This window comes from Gymnoscopelus microlampas, assembly GCF_963454915.1.
Source record: "Gymnoscopelus microlampas genome assembly, chromosome: 3".
Taxonomy (NCBI): Eukaryota; Metazoa; Chordata; class Actinopteri; order Myctophiformes; family Myctophidae; genus Gymnoscopelus; species Gymnoscopelus microlampas.
In genome coordinates, this window is record NC_139940.1 from 44907613 (window position 1) to 44934474 (window position 26862).

The 26862-nt window shown below is 42.1% G+C and overlaps 1 protein-coding gene across 1 annotated transcript in view; it reads right to left on the bottom strand.

Annotated features, from left to right (window-relative positions):
* The window catches only part of ascc3 (activating signal cointegrator 1 complex subunit 3), a 293488-nt gene that overhangs the window by 22342 nt on the left and 244284 nt on the right, over positions 1 to 26862 (bottom strand). Inside the window, exons 33-38 of the mRNA XM_084052068.1 lie at positions 22766 to 22903; positions 20577 to 20697; positions 19727 to 19859; positions 18944 to 19069; positions 11860 to 11971; positions 11046 to 11180 (exon numbers count right to left, since the gene is read on the bottom strand). Coding sequence (XP_083908194.1) covers positions 11046 to 11180; positions 11860 to 11971; positions 18944 to 19069; positions 19727 to 19859; positions 20577 to 20697; positions 22766 to 22903 — 765 coding nt within the window. The remainder of the gene's footprint in view (positions 1 to 11045; positions 11181 to 11859; positions 11972 to 18943; positions 19070 to 19726; positions 19860 to 20576; positions 20698 to 22765; positions 22904 to 26862) is intronic.

Consider the following 26862-nt stretch of genomic DNA (forward strand, 5'->3'; position numbering starts at 1 on the left):
GAGAGGGGGAGAGGAGAGAAAAGGAGAGAAGAACGTTGAGAGATCAAAAGTCAAGCAGGAAGTCAGAAACCTGCTGTGGTCGAACGTTTCTTTTCTTTTTTTTCTCCTTTAAGCAATCTCTGTTAACCCATTAAGACCGGGAAAGCAACAGTCATTTTAGATTTGAACCACTTTGCCCATTATCTTATACTTTGACTATTCAAAAAATAGCAGATATACAAGCACATAGCTGTAGATCTGAAATATTTCAAAAAATCATGAAGATTTGTGCAAATCTTTGAATATATAAATGCTTTTCTTTTAAAGCGAACATTTGTGACTCAAATCTTTGCTTCTGGGGGGTCTACACATGTCTACTAAATCCTGACAGTTTTTTTTGAAAAAAATGAAGTTGCTATAATCAGTGGTTCTCAAACTTCTTCATGTCAAGGACCAACCAAAAATTGTTTTGGCCGCCGGCCCCCATCCGAATATATGGGGGCCGACGACCCCCAGAAGCAAAGATTTGATTTAAAAATATTTGCTTTAAAATATATATATATTCAAACATCTACAGAGCTTGTAGATCTGCTATTTTTGAATAGCAAAAGTATAAAATAATAGTTCAAGTGGTTACGCAGATGCGTTCCCGGTTTTAATGGGTTAAAACAGCTGTGTTTCCCCTCCCGGGCCGGCTGCTCTTCCCTGCATGGATGACAGGCCCTCTCTCTCTCTCTCTCTCTCTCTCTTTCCTCCACCAAAACACACCGTGGGAGGATACGTTTCTCCCCCTGAGCCGGCTGACCTGAGGAAATGTGCACACCTGCTTATAAAACAGGCAGCAGATAACACACAGATTGATTCCACACAGTACTTTTTTTCTTTCTCTTTAAGATATGTTTTGGGTATTTTTCTTTAGCCTTTACAGACACTGACAGTGGAGAGAGAAAGGAAATGGAGAGAGACAGAGAGAGAGAGAGAGAGAGAGAGAGAGAGAGAGAGAGAGAGAGAGAGAGAGAATAGGGGAAAGAAATTCAGCGTACGTGTCCTAACTAGGGTTTGGGATCCGGAACCCGGAGGAACCGGTTTCGCAGGAACCGGATCCGACATTGAGGAACGGGAATCGATTCCATCACATTTGGGAACCGTTTTTTTTTTATCACACCGTCAGAGCTGGTTATGTGGACTTCACAATCTGCCGTACAATCACCATATCTGTGGCTCTCAAACTTTTTTAATTTCAAGGACCACCATAAGCTCTCAAGAGTTTACAGACCCGTAGTCTGTAAAAAATGGCCTGTAGTCTCACTGTTTCACCCCCGCTGGTTGCAGAAGCAATTAGGCTCTATTCAAGCGGATGGGCTTTTGGCCGAACTTTACACTTGATTTTATTACCTTAATAGTTAGTTTAAAGTTTTCCTTCCATCACCATGATCTGCGTTTTGGTAAATGATGGTCCCATTTATTTTTAAATGAATGATAAAGTAGAGTGCGTTCCTAGGGGTATCTACTGGTTCTACCGAGTGAAGAGCCGCCCTCGCTGCGGTTTCAGCCAATAGCATTATTTTCCGGGCCGCATTTCGGACCGGATGTCAACCGGATATAGAAAGATGCCGGATTTGAAATCACTGCAAAAACAGGCTTCATTTACGGTCAGTAGAAACCAATGGCATGACCCTGTCCATATTTTTTTTAAACCATTCGGCTATCGGGCCTGCCCCCGATTCCTTCTTTGAAGTGGTTCACTTTGGAAGCGGAACGCCGAAAAGTCCTGGCGAGAGATGTTGCGTTTAGGTCATGACAACGAACGCTCCATCAATCTCCTGGGTTTGTGCTGAGGTTGTGTGTTGTTCTTGTTTGTGGGCCTGTTTGGATGGAGAGAGATGCGCAGACACGCATGGAGCCCCCCCCCCCTCTCTCCTCTAATTCACTCCAGTTCAACTTCCGCTAATGTAGTCCCATCAACAGGCTCTGGTGGAGGCATTTGTCACCGGCTTCCCCATCGCCCCAGACTGTTAACCCATTCAATCCAGGAACGCATCCGTGTTATAATGTATGAACGCATTTTAGATTCGGGTCTTTATATTTTGGCTATTTAAAAATAGCAGATATACAAGCTCGTAGCGCGGCACTCGTAGATCTGCTACTGTTGAACATTTGTGCAAATCTTTGAATATTATATATTCAAAAAGTACATATTAGGTACTTTTTCAAAGCGAACGTCTTTAATTCAAATCTTTGCTTCTGGGGGGGGTCCCTGAAACAACATATTTTCAGATAGGGGTTAGGGTTAGGGTTAGGGTCCGCGGCCAAATACACATAATTTTGGGTGGTCCTTCACATGAAACAAAGTTTGAGAACCACTGATTATAGCAATATACGTTTGTTTCAATAAACTATTTAGAAGTCATTTCTAGAATCCCCAGAAGCAAAGATTTGAGTTAAAAATGTTTAATATATATATATATATATATATATATATATATATTTTTTTCCCACGATAAAAAAAATATCAGATCTACAAGCTCATAGCGCGGCACTCGGTGCCGCGCTATGAGCTTGTAGATCTGATATTTTTTGAATAGCCCAAACAAATCTTAAAGTGACACAGATGCGTTCCTCCCCGGATTGAACGGGTTAAGGCTCCATCGATCACCGGGGCCTCAAGGCAGCATTTCAAAGGCGCCTTGGATTGAAAAAAGGGCCCAAACCGGGGGTGTAATAGCAGTGGAGGGCGGTGGTGGTTGTTGGTGGGGTGGGCGGGGGGGTAGAGGGGGGTCGCGGTGGAATAGAAATCATCTCTTGAATGATTGATCTGCCAGCGCCTGTATTGCGTGTCTGCATACGGATGTGAGGGAGATAAAGACTATAGATCTTTAAGACGGAGATCATAAGAGACCTCCACACCCCCCACACACCCCCCTCCCCCGGCATCCAGTCATCATAGTGACATTTGCAGACATGAGACGACGGAGAGACGGGAGAAAGAAAGGAGTTCTGGAGGAGACGGAAGGAAGGAGAGAAGAGAGAGAAAGAGAGACAGAGAGAGACAGAGAGACAGAGAGAGATGGAGATATAGATAAGAACACACATCAGAGAGGGCTGGAGAAGGGAAGGGATGAACAGATGAATAACAGCAAAGGGAGACAAAGAAGTAGTGGCGTGGAACCAATGCCCGATTTATACTCATGGCGTACAGCGGTGTAAAGTAACTAAGTACTGTACTTAAGTACAATGTTGAGGTATTGTTTTACTTTACTGGAGTATTTTAGACAGGAGGGATTTCAGAAAAAAAGCCTTCTATAAGGAGGTTAGAGGCATTTGGGGGTAAAAGTTGGGAACAAGGCCATTTTACATAATTCAAGGGTGCTGAATCAGAAAAACACGGTTCCCAAGCAAAATTCTTAGTGCTTAACCTCCTAATTTGCATATCAAAATGGCTGCCGATTTTGAAGTATTTCTTAAATAACTCTATAACAAAGCAATCAAATCTGACAAATAAAGTGTATATATTTATATTCTGAGGGTCAGACAATGTGTGGAAGGTATTTATAATGTAATATATGTAAATAAATGTAAATAATGTAAATAAATATGCAAATTAGAGGCCACTATTACAGAAAACGGTTTCATACTTAAAGTGATTCATCCGCATCCCCCTTATTTTATTTTATTTCTACTTATCTGTATTTTTACCATCCTTAAGACATCTAAAATACATATTTAGATCATGGAAAAATCCTGGTACATTTGGCCCTTGATGACCAAAAAATAAATTGCCCCCATGTATAACTCACCCCCAGAATGAGTTAGAGCCACAGAACTGGTACTGATAACTGAACACAAACTACTTTCAACACAACTATATAGAGTGGGATGGGGATGGCTATAGGTACACTTAGACGGCCAACAGGGACTAGCTGAAATGTATTAAGCCCCGCCCCTCTGTGTTCCTATTGGCTGGGCTTTAAACAGCCATAACTCCAATTCCCAGCATCGAAAACCTATGAAACTTCCTAGATGCGCTTAGACGGCCAACAGGGAAAGGCTGAAATTGTTTAAGCTATGTAGCCTAACTTTTCAGTTGATTGCCATACAGGCTTGTGTCCCCCCCCCCCACCCCCGATGGGCCCTGCCTAGTACAGCCTAGTCCAGCCTATTACTGCCTAGTCCTGGGACTAGGCTAGACCTGGGTGTACTAGGCTTTACTGTACTAGACTCTGCTGGGCTCTAATAGTCTGTTTTCAGCTCTAGCAGGCTTTGCTAGGCTGTACTTGGCAACATTAGGCTATAGAAGGCAGTACTTTACTTTGGCCTACACATGTTCATGCAAAACTATTGGTGGTGCACACACAAACTATTGCCCGTGTACACAGTGGTTAATCCCAATGGTCTGAGTATCTACAGGGCTGACAAGGGACTAGCACAGCCTAGTTCAACCTAATAGAGCCTAGTACAACCTAGTCTTAACTAGTCCAGTCTGTTCCATGCTAGTATAGCCTATATCGCCGTCCCCTAGTCTGTTCCATCAAAAGGCTGGACTAGGCTAGACCTGGGTGTACTAGGCTTTGATGTTGTAGTCTCTACTGGTCTCTAATAGACTGTTTTAAATTCCAGTAGGCTGTGCTGGTCTGTACAATGCTATATTAGGCTGTACAAGGCAGATCTGTACTATGGTCTACAAAGGTTCATGCAAAACTATTGATCGTGCACACACAAGCTATTGCCCGTGTTCACAGTGGTTAGTCCCAATGGTCTGAGTATCTACAGGGCTGACAAGAGCCTAGCACAGCCTAATAGAGCCTAGTATAGTCTAGTACATCCTAATCTATCCTAGTCCAGCCTTATTGATTGATTGATTTTGATTGAAATTTTTATTAGGCAAAAAGAATGTAAAACAACACAGTTACATTTATAATACTTTTGTCTAAAAGGTCCGGCCAAAAAAGTCCTTGCGGGCTTGTTTCCATTGGGGTCCTTGAATTAATTTCATAGACATATATAGTAGCAACCAAACAGTTCAATAATCAACATAAGAATACAGAGGGGGAAAGAAATACCATTATGTACAAAAAAATATATATACAAAAAAAAAAACATTAGAAAATAAAATAAAAAGTATGTACAAGAAAAGGGGGAGGGGGGGGGGTCGTCTGTCTACAGGGAAACTGGTACTAGCTCCTCTTTAGGCCTCCAGAAAGATGAGTTTTTAGGGCTGTTTTGAATGAGCCCAGCGAACTGCATTTTTTGAGGGATGGGGTTAGACTATTCCATTCCTTGGTGGCAGTGCTATAGAAGGAGAATTTGCCCATGTTTGTTTTATGGGTGGGTGTTACCAGATTATTGTTTACGCTCCCTCTAGTTTTGTGACTGTGGGTGTCACTAACTTTTTCGAGGTACTTATACAGATATGCGGGTATAGGGGGCATTTCGGGCAGATCTGCATTTACAATTTTGAAGACCAGTCCCATTTTTAGTTGTATAACCCTGTCTTCCACCCTGAGCCAGCCTAGGCTGGCAAAGTGAGTGGGAGAGAGGTGGGTCATGGGCCCCAGTCCGAGAAGTAGTCGAATCAGTTTGTTTTGGGAGGTTTGAAGCTTAGTCTTCAGTGACACTGAGGTGTTGGAGTACCAAGAGGAGCTAGCATAGTCAAAAAGGGGCTGAATCAGGGCCCCCGAGAGGGTCCTGAGTGCCTGAGGGTTGACAAAGGAGGAAACACTGCCCATAAATCTGGTTCTCTGGTTTACTCCTTTGAATACCTTTGTTGCCATGCTTTCACCTGACAGGTGTTTGTCAAGAATACATCCCAAATAGGTAATCTCTTCTGTTCTGTATCAGTCCTAGCATAGCCTTGTACCCCCTCCCCTATTCTGTTCTCCCAAAAGGCTGGACTAGTCATGGGTGTACTACTGTAGGTTGTACTATACTAGACTCTACTGGTCTATAATAGGCTGTTTTAAGTTCTAGTAGGCTGTGCTAGGCTGTACTAGGCTCTATTAGGCTGTGCAAGGCAGATCTGTACTATGGTCTACAAAGGTTCATGCAAAACTATTGCTCGTGCACACACAAGCTATTGCCCGTGTACACAGTGGTTAGTCCCTATGGGTTGAGGATCTACAGGGCTGACAAGAGCATAGTACAGCCTAATATAGCCTATTAGAGTCTAGTACAGCCTAGTACAGCCTCATCTATCCTAGTCCAGCCTTATCAGTCCTAGCATAGCCTGGTACCCCCTCCCCTATTATGTTCTCCCACCAGGCTGGACTAGGCTAGACCTGGGTGTACTAGGTTTTACTGTACTAGTCTCTGCTGGGCTCTAATGGTCTGCTTTCAGCTCTAGCAGCCGTTGCTAGGCTTTACTGGGCTCTATTAGGCTATAGAAGGCAGTACTTTACTTTGGCCTACATATGTTCATGCAAAACTATTTCTTGTGCACACACAAGCTATTGCCCGTGTACACAGTGGTTAGTCCCTATGGGTTGAGGATCTACAGGGCGGACAAGAGCCTAGTACAGCCTAATAGAGCCTATTAGAGTCTAGTACAGCCTATTACAACCTAGTCTAGCCTAGTCCGGCCTGTTCCATGCTAGTATAGCCTATACCACCCTCCCCTAGTCTGTTCTCCCAAAAGGCTGGACTAGTCTTGGATGTACTAGGCTGTACAGTACTAGACTCTACTGGTCTCTAATAGGCTTTTTAGCGGCTCTAGCCGCTCTATACCTGACTTTGTCCGTGTGCGTCAACGTTCTGATTGGTCAGGTGCGTCAACAAAGTGATTGGTCAAGCTTCACGCGACACATGGCTATAAACACATTATAAACACATATCAATGACAAAATGTATCAAAGGCGCCGCTACCTTCACACAGGGTGTGATTTTTTAATCTCTAGTAGGCTTTGCTAGGCTGTACTAGGCTATATTAGGCTGTACAAGGCAGATCTGTACTATGGTCTACAAAGGTTCATGCAAAACTATTGCTCGTGCACACACAAGCTATGGCCTGTGTACACAGTGGTTAGTCCCTATGGTCTGAGTATCTACAGGGCTGACAAGGGACTAGTAAAGCCTAATAGAGAGTATTAGAGTCTAGTACAACCTACTCTAGCCTAGTCCAACCTGTTCCATGCTAGTATAGCCTATAGAAATGATTTCATGTGCATGCCATAAGCAATGCACAACACGTCGTTGCAAATGCCGGAAATCTGGGTTACGATGCACAGCCATGTGTGCATGTCAGCAACGGAGTGATGATCAACCTCCTTGTATGAATGTGGTCTAGTGTCTAGACTTTCGTTCAACAATGGCCAATACAGTATCTTTAGAGTACTAAACCGTTATCTGTTATGGGGGCCGCAATTTTGCATATTTCGGAGTAGGCTGATTATTATATTATATTATATTATCATATTATATTACTTACAAATTCTTTACTCACATTGTAGAAAATGTATATAGACACTTCATTTGTCAATTTTGCTTGCCTGGCCACAGAGTTATTGAAGATAAAGGTGCGAATTTGCCAATTTGGCAGCCATTCAAATATGCAGATTAGAAGGTCAAAAACTAAACATTTAGCATGGGGAAAAAGTATGTATTTTAGATGTCCTAAGGATGGCAAAAATACAGATAATTAGGAACAAAATAAGGGGGATGCACCTTTTGCACCGTTTGAGTACTACGGTACATCATTTTATGTAATGGTGGCCTCTCATTTGCATATTTATTTACATTTATTACATTACAAATATCTTCCACACATTGTATGACCCTCAGAACATAAATATATACACTTTATTTGTCAGATTTGCTTGCTTTGTTATAGAGTTGTTTAAGAAATACTTCAAAATCGGCAGCCATTTTGATATGCAAATTAGGAGGTTAAGCACTAAGAATTTTGCTTGGGAACCGTGTTTTTCTGATTCAGCACCCTTGAATTATGTAAAATGGCCTGGTTCCCGACTTTTACCCCCAAATGCCTCTAACAATCACATATTTCAGAAATCCCACCGGTCTATTTCCAATTGTCAGTACTTTTACTTGTACTCCACTGCATCTCAGAGGCACATATTGTACTTTTACTCCACTACAATTATTTGAAAACTTTAGTTACTAGTTACTTTGTAGATTTCGATTATTATTACAAATCATACATTGCCCACTTCAGTCCTATATACATTTTGGGCATTTGAAAATAGCAGATCTACAAGCTCAAAATGCTATTTTGCTATCTGCTATTTTCAAAAGATTTGAATACATTTGAAAACGTGTGAAACGGGACATTCTGCATAATGAGTACTTTCTACTTTCGGTACTTTATGTACATTTTGATACCAGTACTTTTGTACTTTTACTCAAGTACATTTTTGAATTCCGGACTTTTACTTGTTACAGAGTATTCCTACATTGCAGTATTGATACTTTTACTCAAGTAAAACATTTTAGAGTACTTTTCCGACCACTGCAATGGTGTCACGCACCGAAAATAGCTAGTAATGCTAGTTCCCATATGTGCATGTGTAGGTCTTTCCTGTACTTTTTCAGCCGTATATCTACCTTTTATCTTGTCTCGTTTTTCTCTTGTTCTTTTGTTTCTTTGAAACCCAGTATTATCTCTTTGCATGTCATGCTGCAGCTGTTGCACACAGTCTTTGCTGACACGCTGCACCAACATGCTACCTTTTTTTTGCTATTATTTTAATGTTGTTTTATGCTTTTGCTTTTCTTTTGTTGCTTTATTTTTACATTATTTGTACTTTCTCTGTAAAGCACTTGTGCTTTACTCTTTAAAACACTTTTAAAACACTTTTTTAAAACACTCAAACCATTATTTTATACTTTGGCTATTCAAAAATAACAGATCTATAAGCTCATGGCGTGGCACCGAGTGGCCAAGCTTGTAGATCTTCTATTTTTGAAAAAAATGTGAAAATTTGTGCACATTTTTGAATATATATATTTTTTTTTAAAGCAAACATTTTCAACTCAAATCTTTGCTTCTGGGGGGGCGGGGGGGGGGGGTCCCTGGAACAACATATTTTGAGATGGGGGTCCGCAGCCAAATACATATAATTTTGGAGGTCCTTGGCGTGAAAACGTTTGAGAACCACTGATGTAACAACATACACGTTTTTCAGAAAACTGTTAGGGTTTAGAAGACATTTTGTACAATCGGGGGGTCCTCAGGTCTTTAATGGGTTAAGAGAGAAAAGAAAGTGAGTCGGGGGGGGCGGAGCTCATTAGCGGACACACACACAGCAGCAATTAGGGCCAATAGAGGAGAGCATGCCGGCGCTTTGTAAAAGCAGCAGAGGGGGGGGCGTAGACAGGGGTGACTGGCCTATTGTGCTGCCACACTGCAAGGGACATGCTTTTGTCCGTTTACGAGTGTGTTAGTGGGCAGCACACACACACTCGCGGAAGATAGAGCGAAGCCGTGTATAGCGCTACCTACGCAGCGCCATCCTGAGTGTCGGTTTTAAAGTCCAGTTAACTCACACACTTGTGTCGTAATGACTCAAGCTGTGCTTGAACCACCGCACCATGCACAGGCTGAAATAATGCCTTCTTCTACGCTGCAGTGAAAAACATCACAAGCTTAACCGATTAAGTACTAAGGACGATTTTACAAAATACCCTCGTAAGATTTCTGAAAAACGTATGTTTCTGTATCAGTGGTGCTCAAACCTTTTCATGTCAAGGACCCCTCAAATGATATGTATTTGGCCGCGGACCCCCATCTCAAAATATTTAGTTCCAGGGACCCCCCAGAAGCAAAGATTTGAGTTACAAATGTTCGCTTTGTATTCAAAGATTTTCCAAAATGTTCCTAAATAGCAGATCTACAAGGTCATGAGCTTGTATATCTGAAATTTTTTAATAGCCAAAGAAATCTAAAATGACAAAGATGCTTTCCCGGTCTTAATGGGTTAAAATGGCTGAATCAGAAACAGTAATTATGAATTATTAATGAATAATTGTCTTAATATAAATATTTCTTTTTGCTGTAGAGTTTATCTGCAGTTGCCGCTCAAAACAGCCACATCAGAAAACAACAATGTTGACAAAGTTAACCCTCAAAATAACACTACGACAGATGTAAGCACAATCCCAATGCAAACATGCACGTTGTAAACGATGCTTGGTTTTCTGTTGCAGAGAGAGAGAGAGAGAGAGAGAGAGAGAGAGAGAGAGAGAGAGAGAGAGAGGAGCCTCGTCTTCATTTGTCCATATTCTCCACGCCGTTTTCAACCATTTCTCCTGCGACCTTTGACCCCCCCCCCCCCCTCCCACTAGCTGCCACCATCACTTTGGAGGCTTTACTTAACGCAGATGTGATGCCAGTGACCTCCACAGAGAGGTGTGAAACCACCCTGTCTCGTATTGATGGCACCAATCAGGGGCCAGCGAGGGGACCACTAGGGCTGGCCTCAGACCGGGGGGGAAGAGACGGCTTAATGATGACAAACCGGCAGACTTAATGAGGCAGGGATAAAGGGGTGCTAATTTGAGTGGAGGGAATGTGTGTGTGTGTGTGTGTGTCTGTGTGTGTGTGTGTGTGTGTGTGTGTGTGTGTGTGTGTGTGTGTGTGTGTGTGTGTGTGAGGAGAAAACGTCAATATAAATGCTCAGAATTCAGATGTATGTAGGTGGTACAGACAGCGATATTACAAATGAAGTTGGCCCGTTTGGAGACAAATGACAAATACACTTGCTGCATTGCTGTGACACTTTAATAATGAAAATAGCCAATCTACAAGCTCACAACGTGTCGCATCACGACCTGTTGTGAGCTTGTACAGTAGATCGGCTGTTTTCACTATTAGATTTTTTCTTTTTCTTTTTTACATTTATGTTTTCTTTTTAATGGATTTTCATTCATGAAATCCTTTAGAATAGCTTTTCCTGAAAATCGTTACAAAACGATTTGTAGGAAAAACATACTCTCGCACCATAAAACTGGGTCTGCGACCCATTGTTTTGGGAACCACCGCCGTTGGAGGTTGTGGTTGCATGGCAAATGAAACCGATTCCCTGATGTCCTCCCCTATGGTTGAACTGAAAACCCACCGTGAGAACGGAGAGGATGTCGTGGAGGGGCAGCTCGGCCCTCAGCCGCTCCTTGAACATGCGTATGGTCTGGTGCTTCAGGTAGTAGTAGGAGGAGATGCGGCCGTACGTCAGAGGCTCGATGGAGCGCTCGTCCTGGACGGGAAACAAGGGGGCAGAAAAGGTGAGTTTGCGTGGGCTGGTGTACAGGTAGTCTCGCTTGGTGTACAGCAGGGTTGATTTTGACATCACATTTTTATTTCGTTTTAGTCATAGTCTTTTGAATCAAATTCCATTTCGTTTTAGTCATATTTTAGTCATCTGCAATGTCTTAGTTTAGTCTAGCTTTAGTCGACTAAATATCATAAGATTATAGTCGACTAAATCTACAGTTAATTTAGTCGACTAAAATGTACTTTGGCGGTGCCTTGATGGCGTCGTAACGGCTGATTTTACACTTGGTTGCAAGCTGAAAATAGCCGATCTACAAGCTCACAACTTGTGAGCTTGTAGATCTGCTATTTTCAGAGCGTAACACCCGAGCACAGCCAAACATAAAATTACTTGTGTTTTAGTTCTGCAGGATCTCTTCTCCACACGTCCCAACCTAACATTTTAGTCTAGTTTTTATTTGTTTTTATGTAGTTTTCATCAGTGAAAAAAGGTAGTCGCCGAACATTTTTCGTCATAGTTTTAGTCGACGATATCAACACTGGTGTACAGGCGAGACTACGTGTAGTCATTGCATCAAATAATTAGGATTAGGCGATGATTTTGACAGGCCTACTTCCCACAATAACGGTCGTAGACACACAGAGACACAAAACACATGTACCTCTTGTATCACCATGCAGTAGGAACACTCCAGGTCCCTCAGGCTCTTCTCCACCAGGGTGGACAGGAACTTGTTGATAGACTCGTGGCTGACGTCTTCCAGCTCGTAGTAACTGTAGACAACGGAACAACAGTATTGAAAATATTAAAGATACGGCCAGGGTTGGGGCCGCTGTTGGCCTAGTGGTTGAGGCGCATGCCACATATAGGGCCCTATCTTGCACGCCTTAACCCTTATGCCTACACTTTTTTGGATTTTTTTATTACTTTGAGAAACATGTTTAACCCATTAAGACCTGGAACTGTGTCATTTTTAGATTTGAGCTAAAAAGCATTATTTTACACTTTGGGCTATTCAGAAATAGCAGATATACAAGCTCGTAGCGCGGCACCGAGTGCCGCGCTACGAGCTTGTAGATCTGCTATTTTTGAAAAATCGTGAAAATGTGTGAAAATCTTTGAATATGTATATTTTTAAAGCGAACATTTTTAACTCAAATCTTTGCTTCTGGGGGTCCCTGGAACAAGATATTTCGATGGGGGTATTTTGATGGACATATGGTATACCATTCACATTAGTGCAACAGCACATCCAGATGGTAGAACAGACTTTCCTTCCTCAATCAATGTACAGTATAAACTAAAAAATAACCACTAGAAGTATGTGGCAGACCCTTCCCTTTACCTGTATATTCTTATTTGGCCACTAGAAGTGTGTGGCAGACCCATAGAGTTATATCTAGAGTACGGAATGCCCCGCCCCAGCTTTTCAATCAAGTTTCCCACCGCATTTGAGCACCACATTTTGGTGCTCAAATGCGGAAGTATTACAATCCCATTTTTGACCACCAGGCGACGGCAGCTTCACTGTTCTGCCGCGGTTCTGGGGGCTTGGGCAGACCCTTCCCTCTGCCTGTATATTTATTCTTATTTCACTTTGTCCGGGATGTTTCTGGCTGCCAGCCTTTGGGTAGTAGGCGTGTGCTATTGGTGCAGTTGAGCTGGGGAGGAGGGGCCAACTTTGAATAATGTGTTTTACAAACCGCAACCAACAAATCCTATTCGCTAAAACCTTTTAAACAGCATAGAAACACAACACTGTTATTGGGCTGGTCTGTTCCACTATTCAGATGCTATTTCAAACTGGGGGGGAAAAACTTAAAAGAAAAAGAAAACCGAATCAACTCTGACTTTATAAGCCCATAAAAGAGCTAACTCTCCACATTTAAAATATGTGGGCTGGTAACTCAGACTTTTAGAGTTAATGGGCGGTCTGATGATATATGTATGTTTTCTTTACTGCTTATTGACAGACTCATATCCCCACACGGTTCTGAGTCATGACTCGTTAATTTGCTTGACATTAACACGGGTCAACGCTGCTCTGAGCATGATAACTCATCTCCACTAGATTTAAATGCGTGCAGTAGGGAAAGCGCAGTAAACACGTTTCACAAAGATTTTTATTTAGATTTCCCACGCCTCAATATGCAGAGTGCCCCAGCGATCCGTCTATTTATGATTTATAATGAAAGTATCATAGCTGTGTTTGGTCGCCTTATTAATCTATGTGTCAAAGCTTGATGCAAGTTACAAGCTTTGAAACAGTACTGATTTATTTTTGGTTTGCACATTGTGTTGAGCATCAACAATAGCTGATTTACAAGCTCACAAAGCGTTGCGCCACACGCCACATTGAGAGCTTGTAGATCTGCTATTTTGATGTGCAATTACAATTGAGGCACTTGTCGGAAGCCCTTATCCGGAGCAACGTACAAGTGCGAGATCAGAGTATAAGCACGGTAAGCATGAACCCTGGACAACAAACACGCTAAATAGTCACTTAACCAAGAACGACTTCTGGGGAGATGTCATCTAAGCGCCCACACTGCCAAGGTCGACTTATGACGACCTTTTTTGGTGGGGGGGTTGGGGGCGATGTGAATGATCCAAGTACCACCGAAGAAGAGTGCACCCAGAAATCACAACACAAAAATTCTAGGCACCTTTCATGTTAAAGAATTTATAAAAGTATTTTTTTCTCAGATTTCTGTTTTATAGTGTTTTTCAAAAAACAAGCCACATTCAAACGGCCATAGCTCTGGAATGGAGAATCGCGGACGGGTTGAGAATCACTGGTATACAATATACATATAAACTACCATCTCTGCTTCCCAATGCCGACAGGAAAGCGGTTTCATATTATGACCATGGTATCCACAGCCTATAGGCGCTCTTCAGGAGATGGTCACCTTGTCACCCCCAGCGTCCTTCAACCCCCCCACTATGAATTACTGTCTGTATCAAATCCTGCCACCCCCCCACTGTGCTCACAGACCTGGGTGCATGTACATACACACATACACTGTACATGGATCACTTGTTCTTTTTTCTCTCTTGAATGCACACACAACCACACACATGCGCAGATATTCACTGTCGCTCTCTCTCACACCCACCCACACATACCGTACATACACCCACAGATCACACCTCTTTTTCTAGCGAGAGTAACGCACATACACCGTGTTCTGTCTCTCGCTCTCACACACACCCACACACACACACACACGCACACACACACAAACACGCCAAGGTCCCACGGGTCTCCTAAACGTCTGCAGGCTCTGTCTCAGTGCCATCAGGAGCCCTTTAATGGTGATGATGCTAATGGCCATGACTTAATCAGACAGCTCCGACCCCCGGCAGCCGTAAGCAGCGAGAAAAAAACCCACTCGGCAAACAGCAAAGAGCCGAGCCGAGGAAAAATGTGTTCGGTCATAAACGCGTTCGCCGCCAAGAAAATAAAAGCGGCGCTTGGCTCTGTCGACATGTGGAGTGATGATAACGACGGCCACACTTAACATTAAACGCACATTAAATATGCCCGTCGCCCGATTCAACTGCTGCTTCCACTGCCTTTCTCCTCAAGCGGGGTGGTGGGGGGGCGAGAGGGTGTATGGGGGAAGAGGAGGGCGGCTCTGGTCTCTCTTACCCCCAAACCCTCCACCCCGACCCCCCCCCCCTCGGTCCCAGCTGCGGAATGAATGATTTCGTATGACGATCATGGAGAAAATTGTTTTATGTTTTAATGTAAGACGAGGGCGTGCAGCATTCGTCGAACTGGTGCCCGGGTTCACATGCGCTGCTGTGCAGACAACTGTAAAATTAGCTTCGTTAGGCATCCTAGCACCTGTTTAACTGAGCCGTCCGTATTCATTCCTTTGTGTCAGCTCCTCTCTGTGTCTCCTCTCTCGGTCTTGTCTTTATTTTTCTTCAAGCTACCGCCTCTTTTCTTTGATCTCCGTCATTGATTTACGTTTTTGTTTAAACCACGTCTTCATGACCTGCACAAAATCTACATCCTGCTTAAATGAGACTTTTCTCAAATGTTGGGGTGTTTTTTTTAGCACACATACTAACGCACACACACACACAAAATGTGTGTCATTAGCAGCTAATGAAGAACCTGGCTGTGTGTGTGTTTGTGCTGCTGAGTCTCATCATGTGGTAACTCTTAAGCCCAGTAGAGCTGTGTGTGCATGGAACCCATTTTAGCCACTGTTTCAGCCAATGACGGCCGGGACCTGGGAATCATTTGGTGATAAGGGCTTTTTATTTCCCTTCCAGCTGTGGCTTCTTCTTCTTCTTGTTGTTCCCCCATGACTGTGTAGTGTCTACACAGTCCCCGATAAGATCTCCAGCCTGATTTATACTTTTAGTTGCAGGTATCGCACGCCGAAAATAACCTCTGAAAACGCAAGATTTGATGCTTATACCTGATATCCTAGTTTCTCTGAGGCGCTGCCTTGTTCTCTCTGCACTTAAATGAATTGTGGCCACGGACCCCCATCTCAAAATATTTTGTTCCAGGGACCCCCCAGAAGTTGTAACAGAGTAAAAAATGTGCGCTATAGAAAAAAAGATATTCAAAGATTTGCACACATTTTCACGATTTTAAAAAAAATAGCATATCTACGAGCTCATAGTGCGGCACTCGATGCCGCGCTATGAGCTTGTAGATCTGCTATTTTTGAATAGCCCAAAGAAATCTTAAAATGACACGGATGCTTTCTCGGTCTGAAAGGGTTAACTTAACCAATTAAAACCGGGAAAGCATCCATGTCATTTTAGATTTGAGCTATATAGCAACATACGTTTTTCAGAAAACTCTTAGGATTTAGAACAGTGGTTTCTCAAAAATAGCAGATATACAAGCTCACAGCGTGTCACTTCCTGCTGTGGCTGTAGCTTAGTGGTCTGCTAGGGGGGGGGCCTGCATAGTACATGTCACGATGTCCCCGAGCAAGCCACTCACCATGAGTGGTGAAAGCTGAAATTGAATACATTTCCCGATTGAATACGATTCCTAACGGTCTACCTTGTAAAAAAGCTCAACAAATGGACTGGTAAAATGGACTGCGTTTATATAGCGCTTTCTTCCAAAGCGCTTTACAATGCATTTCACATTCACCCATCACAACAACACACGACGAGAGCATTAAAAAGGAAACGCACGAGGGGAGAAAAAAAGATGCAAATAAACAGATTAAGAACCTGCAAGAGTAGGCGGCGGCAGTTATTTGCAGTGCATTATGTAGAATGTAAAATGGAGATTAATTGCGCCATTAAGTACAAATGGAATTTATTGAAAAGTTCTGATTAGTACAAGATCAGTTCTTGTTTTGTTCTTTTAACAGCGTATAATTCTAGAGCACTGCTCTGACTGTGAATGTGGATGAGTGGGCTTTAGAATGCTTTCTGTGTGGGTGGGAAGTTAGGGTGGTCACTGTACAGCATATATCTGCTACTTTGGTGCTTTTTTTTGCAACTGTTTTTGTATTTTAAAGTGAAGTGCGTCGAGTTTGCAACCAGCATGAAATGAGCTTAACCCGTTCAATCCGAGAACGCATCTCTGTCATTTTAGATTTCTTTGGGCTATTCAAAAATAGCAGATACACAAGCTCATACAGTGCCATGCTATGAGCTTGCAGATCTGCTATTTCTGAAAAAAAGCATGAAAATTTGTGCAAATCTTTGAATATATATATTTTTAAAAGCGAACATTTTTATATCTCATATCTTTGCTTCTGGTGGTTCCTGGAACAAAACATTTGAAACATTTTCACGTTTTTTCGAAAATAGCAGATCTACAAGCTCATAGCGCGGCACTCGGTGCCGCGCTATGAGCTTGTGTATCTGCTATTTTTGAACATCCCAAAGAAATCTAAAATGACAGAGATGCGTTCTCGGATTGAACGGGTTAACAAAGAAAACATACTGTACTTGGGGGGTTGCTGATGGCCTTGCGGTTAAGGCCGCATACCACATATATAGGGCTCTAATGCAGCTTGACAGCGAGTCGCGAGTTCAATTCCCCGAGCTCTAACGGCCTTTGCTGCGTGTCACTCCCTGTCTTTCTCTCCCCATTTTCCTGTCACAGTCTCTACTGTACTATCTGAATAAAGGCACGAAAAGCCCCAAAAATATCTAAGTCCAACTAAAGACCTCAGTCATCAACATATTTGTACAAACTGTCACATTGTTCTTGGATCATGTCTGTACAAAGAAAACAATACTGAGATGATCACACATATTTCATAGAGATTATAGATTATGGACGGGCAAAAAAAACAACTCCTGGTCAAGGATTTCATTGGGGGCCGAAAAAACAAGACAGCTGAGAGCAAAAAGTAACACATATTTTAGCCTATGTTAACCCATTAAGGCCGGGAACGCATCGGTGTCATTTTAGAGATTTCTTTGGGCTATTCAAAAAATAGCAGATCTACAAGCTCATAGTGCGGCACCGAGTGCCGCACTATGAGCTTGTAGATCTGCTATTTTTTGAAAAACAATCGTGAAAATGTGTGCAAATCTTTGAATATATATATACATTTTTTAACTCAAATCTTTGCTTCTGGGGGTCCCTGGAACAACATATTTTGAGATGGGGGGGGGGGTCTGCGGACAAGTACATATTATTTTGGGTGGTCCTTGACATGAAAAAGGTTAGAGAACCACTGATACTATAGCAACATCAGTTTAAAAAAAACTGTTTTAGAGGACATTTGTAGAACCCCCAGAAGCAAAGATTTGAGTTAAAGATGTTTGTTTGAAAACATATATATATTCAAAGATTTGCACAAAATTCGAGATTTTTCAAAAAATAGCAGATCTACAAGCTCATAGCGCGACACGAGCTTGTAGATCTGCTATTTTTGAATAGCCCACAGAAATGTCTAAAAATGACACGGATGCGTTCCCGGTCTTAATGGGTTAAGTGGCACCCGTGTAGGTCCACAATGGAGGCACTATGGTGGACGTGTATAAGTGCTGTTGTGCTGTGTGCGGCGGAGCCGATAGGCCCCAGTCAGGGCCTGAATGGTAAATGTGGGCTGACAGCCGTGTAAATGCCAGCACACTGGAATGTTCTGGAATGGTCTCCGTCTACACGTAGCAGATGTTTGACTGTAGAGAGACACTGGCCTGTTCCAAGCAGGCCGTGAGACAGGGCTAGTGGTAGTATGTGTTTTTTCCTCTCTCTCTCTCTGTGTGTGTGTGTGTGTGTGTGGGGGTGTGTGTGTGTGTGTGTGTGTGTGTGTGTGTGTGTGTGTGTGTGTGTGGTGCGCGCGTGTACGTGCGTGCCTGTTTGAGCTTCAGCTAAACTTTTGTTGTTGTTGATAACAGCTAGGCCTGTCCCGGTTATTACATAATCATCTATTCGCAGTTTTTGGAGATAATCGTTGAAAAATTCTACAAGCTTACCCGTGACGCATTGTAAGCTTGTAGATCAGCTATTCCTGCAATTTTTACATGTATAAAATGATTAAATATGTCAATAATTTCTTTGTATATTGAATTATTTGTCATATCTGCCCTGTGCAATTTTTTATTACGAAGCCTAAAAGGCAAAAATTAATATTTTTTAAATTCATACGTTCCAATGTTCAACGCCAAACACACAATGAAATCGTTAATCTCAATTATTTGAGTGAAAATGAATCGTCAACTTTTGTAATCGTGACAGCCGTAATAACAGCTGGTCTAAAAATGTCATCTTGTGTGTTGCAACAGTTCCTGACCTGGGGTTCATCACCAGGCGTCTGAAGAAGTAGGTCCAGGTGATGTAGTCCATGGCGTCCTGCTTGGAGGTGACGGTCCCCGCCGCGATCTCAGCGTTCAGATGGTCCGACAGCACGCTCAGGAGACTGGAGAGACACACACACCCCCGTTAAATACACAGACAACACTGGATCTAGCTAATCGATATACTGTAAACAAACACTGTCGGCTTATTGACTGGCTGCACACGGAGTGCGCCTCGATTATTATAACACACTTGTTAGTTACGCGCTTGTTATATACAACAAAAAAACAATAAACTGTATTTCTGAAACAATAGGCTATATGCACAGCAGCCATATTGGAAGGAAATTGGGCCTTCACAGGTGTTACCAATGATACTAATGAAGGCTCTGTTCCATTTAGTGTAGCACAGTGGTTCTCAAACGTTTTAATTTCAAGGACTCCCATAACTCTGAGAGTGTACAAATGGAACCAAATGGACCCTCACGGGTCCATTTGGTTCCATTTGTACACTCTCAGAGTTACACACCCGTAAGGGGCCATTTGGAACCCCCTCAAGGAACCATGAGGGTTCCTGGAACCACACTTTGAAATCAGAATGGAACAGAGCTTTAATTAGTATCATTGGTAACACCTGTTAAGGAAGTAAGGAAGAGGCCCAATTCCCTACCAATATGGCTGCTGTGCATAGAGCCTATTGTATCAGGATGAAAATGTTACACTTTCTCCTCTTTGCCAAAAACACAATGGGAATCGTTCACCAAATAACCACAAGTCACCTGGACTCCACGGGGAAAGGCTCGTAGAGGAACTTCTTGTAGAAGTCCTTTTTGATGTCGTGGACCAGGATGACCGCTTTGCCCTGGTCGTCGAACTGGGGCCGGCCTGCGCGGCCCATCATCTGCAGAACATCTGGAATACAGACAGGCCCGGTACGGGGGGGGGGGGGGGGAGATTAACTGGCCGCTTAAGCTTCTTCAGAACAAGCACACACACACACACACTATAGCATGATGGAACATTTATAGCACCGGGATACAGGTACAGACAGCTTGGCCTGTATAAGAGCAGAACTTTATATGAAGACACAACAGATCATTTCATGTGTCACATCACATAACCCATTAAGAGCGGGAACGCATCTGTGTCATTTTTAGATTTCTTTGGGCTATTTAAAAATAGCAGATATACAAGCTGAAAGCGCGGCACTCGAGCTTGTAGATCTGCTATTTTAGAAAAATAGTGAAAATTTGTGCAAATCTTTGAATATACATATTTTTAAAGCGAACATTTTTAACTCTGTTGCAACTTCTGGTGGTCCCTGGAACAAAATATTTTGAGATGGGGTTCCACGGCCAAATTTAAAAAAAACTGTTAGGATTTAGAAGACCCCCCAGAAGCAAAGATTTGAGTTAAAAATGTTCTTGTCTTTCAAAATACATATATTCAAAGATTTGCACACATTTTCAAGATTTTTCCAAAAATAGCAGATCTTCAAGCTTGTAGATCTGCTATTTTTGAATAGCCAAAGAAATCTAAAATGACACAGATACTTTCCCGGTCTAAATGGGTTAATAAAGCATGTCATTTTTTTGGATTTGGATTTTATTATTTTCTTTTCTTTTTTACCCGTGATGGGGTAGTCGACGTAGCGCCGGGTTTTTCCATCGTAGTATTCCGTTCCCTTGACGATCACCAGGTGAGCAGGGAAATTGACCCCCCACGCTAGTGTGCTGGTGGCGATCAGTACCTGGGGAGAGAGACGAGAGCCCAACGTCTTATAGCTACTATCATATCAACCATGAACTACTGTATGAAGCCAACACAATCCTAAGCAACAATATACATTTTACACTTTAGACCAGGGGTCTTCAACAGGGGGTCCGGGACCCCTAGGGGGTTCCTCAGAGTTACTACAGGGGGTCCGCCAAATCTTTGTGTGGTGGGGAACATTAGCCAAAAACAGCAGATCTACAAGCTCACAACGCCTCGCGCTGCGAGGCGTTGTGAGCTTGTAGATCGGCTGTTTTAGGAGAGTCGGGGGTAGAGGGAAAAAGAGCAGACCAAGTACAGAGCCAATGGTCAAGTTGACTAAATATTGAGGATTTAAGAGTTAACTATCTGAAAATACACATTAACATGAATCCAGCTATCTATGAAATCTATGAAAAAGTTTAATCTGCAACACAAGTTTATACAATATGTAGTGGGGGTCCCTGCTTCATCTCTCTCTCAGCTAGGGGGTCCTTGGCCTGAAAAACGTTGAAGACCCCTGCTTTAGACATTTAGCAGATGCTCTTATCCAGAGCGACTTACAAAAATTGTAGTGTAAAGAAAACAATTTAGTGCTATAAAGTAATTAGGATGCCAGGTAAACCTAGCATCTCACTAAACAACATGCTACTGCACCTAAAGAACACTATTATGTCTATTTAAAGAACACATACAGTAGTAGTATATGTGAAGAAGTATCCAACACATATCTGTTTAGTATACAGGGTTCCCACACATGTTTAACAATGAATTTTCAACACTTTTCAAGGCCTATAGCAATCATACAGTGCAATAATGAGGCTCTTACTCCAGTGTGCTATCAATGCACCAAGACAGACTCCAGTGAAGGCGTGACGTGACAAAAAGAACAGATCTACAAGCTAAGAACCTAGCTAATCACGGTGCAACGTGTTGTTACAGTAGCTTGTATAGCTATTCTTTTTGTCACGTGACGTATACATTAGGCCACACATTTTACATAATGTTATACATATTACTTTTGGGACATGTTTTTATGAACAAAATCAATAGCCAAACAATGCATATCCAAACCTTTTCCAAAGCATTTGATTAATCCCAAACCTTTTCCAGGCCTCAAAACATTTCTAGATATTTCCAGGAATTTCATGACGGTGGGAACCCTGAGTATAAGTAACAACTAGCAAAATAGGCAACAATACTACAGAGATGAGACTTCAGAGTCTGAAGAGGTGGGTTTTCAGACTGTGACTGTAAGAGCCATACTATGAAGTTATGTCATGATGTGCTGCTGTATGTTTGCCTGATTTTGGTTTGGTCATATGCCAAATGATATGCCACAGTGTGTAATCTGGTGTTCATTATGTGCAGCAGTGTACTGTTGTAACTGTCTTGTGTGGATTGGTCTGTCATTGATTGAATGTTTTGTGATTGGTGCTCCTTTTGATTGGTGTGTTAGATTTATGTTCTGCTCCGTTTGTTGAGTAAACCCTAGTGGGCGGCAGTGGCTCAGGGGTAGAGTGTCCTGTAGAGCGGCCGGATGGGAACCGAGAGGTTCCCAATTCGATCCCGGGCTCCCCCAGAGTCGGTGTCGAAGTGTCCTCGAGCAAGACGCTGAACCCCTAAATGCTCCCGATGAGCAGGTTGGTGCCTTGCATGGTTTCCTTCGCCATCGCTGTATGAATGTGTGTGTGAATGGGTGAATGTAATGCACAATCTAAAGCGCTTTGGATAAAAGCGCTCTATAAATGCACCATTTACCATTTTTGAGTTTGTTAGAACTGTTAAGTTGAAGTAGAGAGGGCACATATTTTGTCCTATGTCCTATATTTTTGCCTTTAATTCAGTAAAGTGTGAAAAGCTGATACTTGAGTCAGATTATTGTGTTCATAGTTTTATGCCACTAGAGTGTAGGAAAATGGAGAGTCTGCACTCCCCGTTTGTGTGTGTGTGTGTGTGTGTGTGTGTGTGTGTGTGTGTGTGTGTGTGTGTGTGTGTGTGTGTGTGTGTGTGTGTGTGTGTGTGTGTGTGTGTGTGTGTGTGTGTGTGTGTGTGTGAGCTCCCACCTGGATCTTGCTGTTGACAAACAGCTCCTCCACAGTCCTCCTGTCTCTCTCGTGCAGTCCGGCGTGGTGCATGCCGATGCCAAATGCCAGCGTCAGCTTCAGGTTGGAATCCCTCACCCCCTGGATGATGGCCTCGATCTGGGAGCAGAAAGAAGACAAAAAGATGTTAAAAAAGTTTAAACTCAAGGCTTTCTAGGGGTTGAAGACTGGTGCCATCATGAAAGTCCATTTACAACAAGATAGCAATGGTGGAAAAAGTACTCAAATGTTTTACTTAAGTAAAAGTAGCAATACCACAATATAAAATATAAAATGTGTTGGTATTAAAATGTACTTAAAGTGCCAAAAGTAAAAAGTACTCATCATGCAGAATGTCCCATTTCACAAGTTTTCAAATTCGAATCTCTTATAGCCTAGCTATAAAATAGGGCTGAAGTATGTTTTATAATAATAATCCAAATCTACAAAGTAACTAGTAACTAAAGTTTTGTAATAATTGTAGTGGAGTAAAAAGTACAATATTTGCCTCTGAGATGTAGTGGATTTCTGAAAATTGGAAATACTCCAGTAAAGTAAAATAACCACAAAATTGTACTTAAGTAACAGTACTTGAGTAAATGTACTTAGTTACTTTACTCCCCTGGCGGGGTGTTTTAGCGGAGGAAGTGTGAACCATGGCTCATGGAGAGGTCTGACAGAACCACGCTGTTGTGACAACAGTCAGTTAAGCCTACGATGACAGTGTGTTATATTACATCGCTTAGCTACAGAATTACAGTCTCTGAGCGATGCCAGGTTTGAGAGCATTTCACTTATAGAAGCAAACAATTACATACATACTTTTTTATATACTGTATAAAACGTTGTAATTATGTGTAAGAGAACAAGCAAACAAGTCGATATAAAAATACACACATGACTGTAAACTAAATTTGGCCCAGTGGTGGAAAAAGTACTCAAATGTTTTACTTAAGTAAAAGTATCAATACTGCAATGTAGAAGTACTCTGTTACAAGTAAAAGTCCGGAATAAAAAGACGCGTTGTGAGCTTGTAGATCGGCTATTTTCAAATAGCCTAGGTATAAAATATGGCTAAAGTGTTTAATGTATGTTTTATAATGTAATATATTTATATCTGCAAAGTAACAAGTAAATACGGTTTTCAAATAATTGTAGTGGAGTATAAGTACAATATTTGCCTCTGAGATAGTGGAGTAGAAGTCAAAATTGTAAAAATTGGAAATTGGAAATACTCAAGTAAAGTACAAATACCTCAACATTGTAATTAAGTACAGTACTTAAGTAAATGTATACTTAGTTACTTTCCACCACTGCTTAAGCCCTATATTTTTTTACATTTTCGCCTACTGACACACCCAAAATCGCGGATTAAAATCCCGACCCGTTGGCTGCATAATTGCCTGTACAGATGTCGTAGAAAAAGTCAAATAACATTATTATTTATAAATATTGTTCGGGCTCTATACAAAATCAACAAGATATGTTCAAAAGGAAAGGCAGAGGGTTGGCTAACAGGACTGGATGGGGAAAAAGAAATAAGTAAGTGAGAAGTGAAAGTCCAAACAGGATTAAACCATTAAGACCTGGAACGCATTCTGTCTGTGTCATTTTTTTTTATTTCTTTGGGTTATTCAAAAATAGCAGATATACAAGCTCGTACATCTGCTATTTTTGAAAAAATCGCGAAAATGTGTGCAAATATTTCAATACATATATTATTTAAAGCAAACAGACAGAGTCATGGGGATTCTACAAATGTCTTCTAAATCCTAACAGTTTAAAAAAAAAAACGTACGTTGCTATATTCAGTGGTTCTCAAACTTTTTCATGTCAAGGACCCCCCAAATTATATGTATTTGGCCGCGGACCCCCATCTCAAAAGATTTTGTTCCAGGGACCCCCAGAAGCAAAGATTTGAGTTACAAATGTTCGCTTTAAAAACATATATATATATATTCAAAGATTTGCACACATTTTCAAGATTTTTCAAAAAAAGCAGATCTACAAGCTCGCAGCGCGGCACCGAGTGCCGCGCTGCGAGCTTGTAGATCTGCTATTTTTGAATATCCAAAGTGTAAAACAATGCTTTTTAAGCTAAAAAACGAAAAAAATGACACAGATGCGTTCCCGGTCTTAACGGGTTAAGACGTAAAGGGGGATGACGGGACGAAAAAAGGGGGCAAAAACCCATGGCGGCGGAGGAGAGGAGAGGAGGGAGGAGGAGAGGAGAGGAGGGAGGAGAAGGAATATAGAGATGCATGTAGGGGCCAAAGGGGGGGTTGTTATAGGGCAGGGGGATGAAACCCTGCTGAGAGCCAGGCAGCGCGCGCCAGCCGCCCGTCAGTCAAGCAGCGGGGAGTCCAGTTTGCTACACGGCCCAGTGCAGAGGCACAGCGGGCGGCGGCATATATCACTGGAACACACACAGAGACAGCGGAGGGCCAAGTGGACACACGCACATATATATTCATTTTTATACCGAGAAAGATGTACAGAGAAAGACCGAGAGATATACCGAGAAAGACAGACCTTCCTGAAAAACACAGTAACGTCAGTGGTTCTCAACCAGTGGTCCGGGGGACCACCAAGTGGTCCTTGAGGAGGTTTCCAGGTGGTCCCCAGCAGCTAAAATATGGAGAGTTGGTAACCACATGGACCCTTATAGATCTTTAACCCATTGATACCTGGAACGCATCTGTGTCACTTTAGATGTCTTTGGCTATTCAAAAATAGCAGATATACAAGTTCATAGCGCGGCACCGAGTGCCGCGCTATGAACTTGTAGATCTGCTATTTTTGAAAAATCTTGAAACAGATTTTTGGGGATTTTTTTCAAAAAACTGTTAGGATTTAGAAAACATTTTTAAGAATCGCCTCAGGTCTTAAAGGGTTAACTCTTGAGAGCGTATAATGACCGGTCGGAGACTCAAAGAGTCTCCTTTTGAGTCTCCTACGGGATACATTAGCATCTCCGGTCATCCAATTATTGGCTTAGGAATGAGACGAAAACAAAAAGATCTCCATGAATTCAAGGCTTCATGGGGGGTGTGTAGTTGATAGAAAATAAGTGATTTTTTTGGGTGAAGTACTCCTTTAAACATTTGCATTAATTAATTTACAAGAAGCCTACACAATTAGAGAATGTAGAGGAATTGTTATTTTTACAAAACCAACGATAAAACTAAATATTGTAAGTTTTGGGTCTGAGAGGCTAAAGCTCATCAAATCCGGTCCGTGGCTCAAATGCCGAATAAATAATGGACCTTGATATGAAAATGGTTGACCACTGCAGTACATGATCCCGCATTGATACACACATGCGCATACTGTTGTCGGGCGAAAACCTCATATCTCCATATTTTTTTCAGCGTAAATTAATGCCCTGCAAAGAGTGGTTCACTGTTGGCAACATTAACGTTTCATTTATAAATATGTTCATGGGAGCCTTATCCTTAAGAGTAAGGTTAAACTATTACTCTTGACACTTCACTCCACAATCTCTCATATTAACCCATTAAGGCCAGGAACGCATCTGTGTCACTTTAGATTTCTTTGGCTATTCAGTGCCGCGCTATGAGCTTGTAGATCTGCTATTTTTGAAAAATCTTGAAACATTTTTTTTTTGATTTTTTTCAAAAAACTGTTAAGATTTAGAAAACATTTTTAAGAATAGCCTCAGGTCTTAATGGGTTAAACAGGCACCTCAAATAGCAGCTGTACATGCAAGAGAACTGAACGCACCACTTATACGCTCATAAACACTCCTATAGCAGCTACTAATGCGTTACGTCTCTGCCAAGCGGTTCATGGGAGAGAAAAAAAAAAAAAGAGGAACAGGACAAAGCAAGAGCGATCAGCGCAGCGGCCTCGACTCCCTGGTTACCTCAAACGTTTAGCGTGGCAACAGGTTCACCGTTTCATAAGGAACTGTGCTGAGCAGTGCTTTATGGGCTATCGCTCGACTCCAGCTACCCGCCATATAATTATCTATTAACCCTTTAAGACCTGAAGCCGATTTCTACAAATGTCTTCTAAATCCCAACAGTATTCTGAAAAAAACGTATGTTTCTATATCA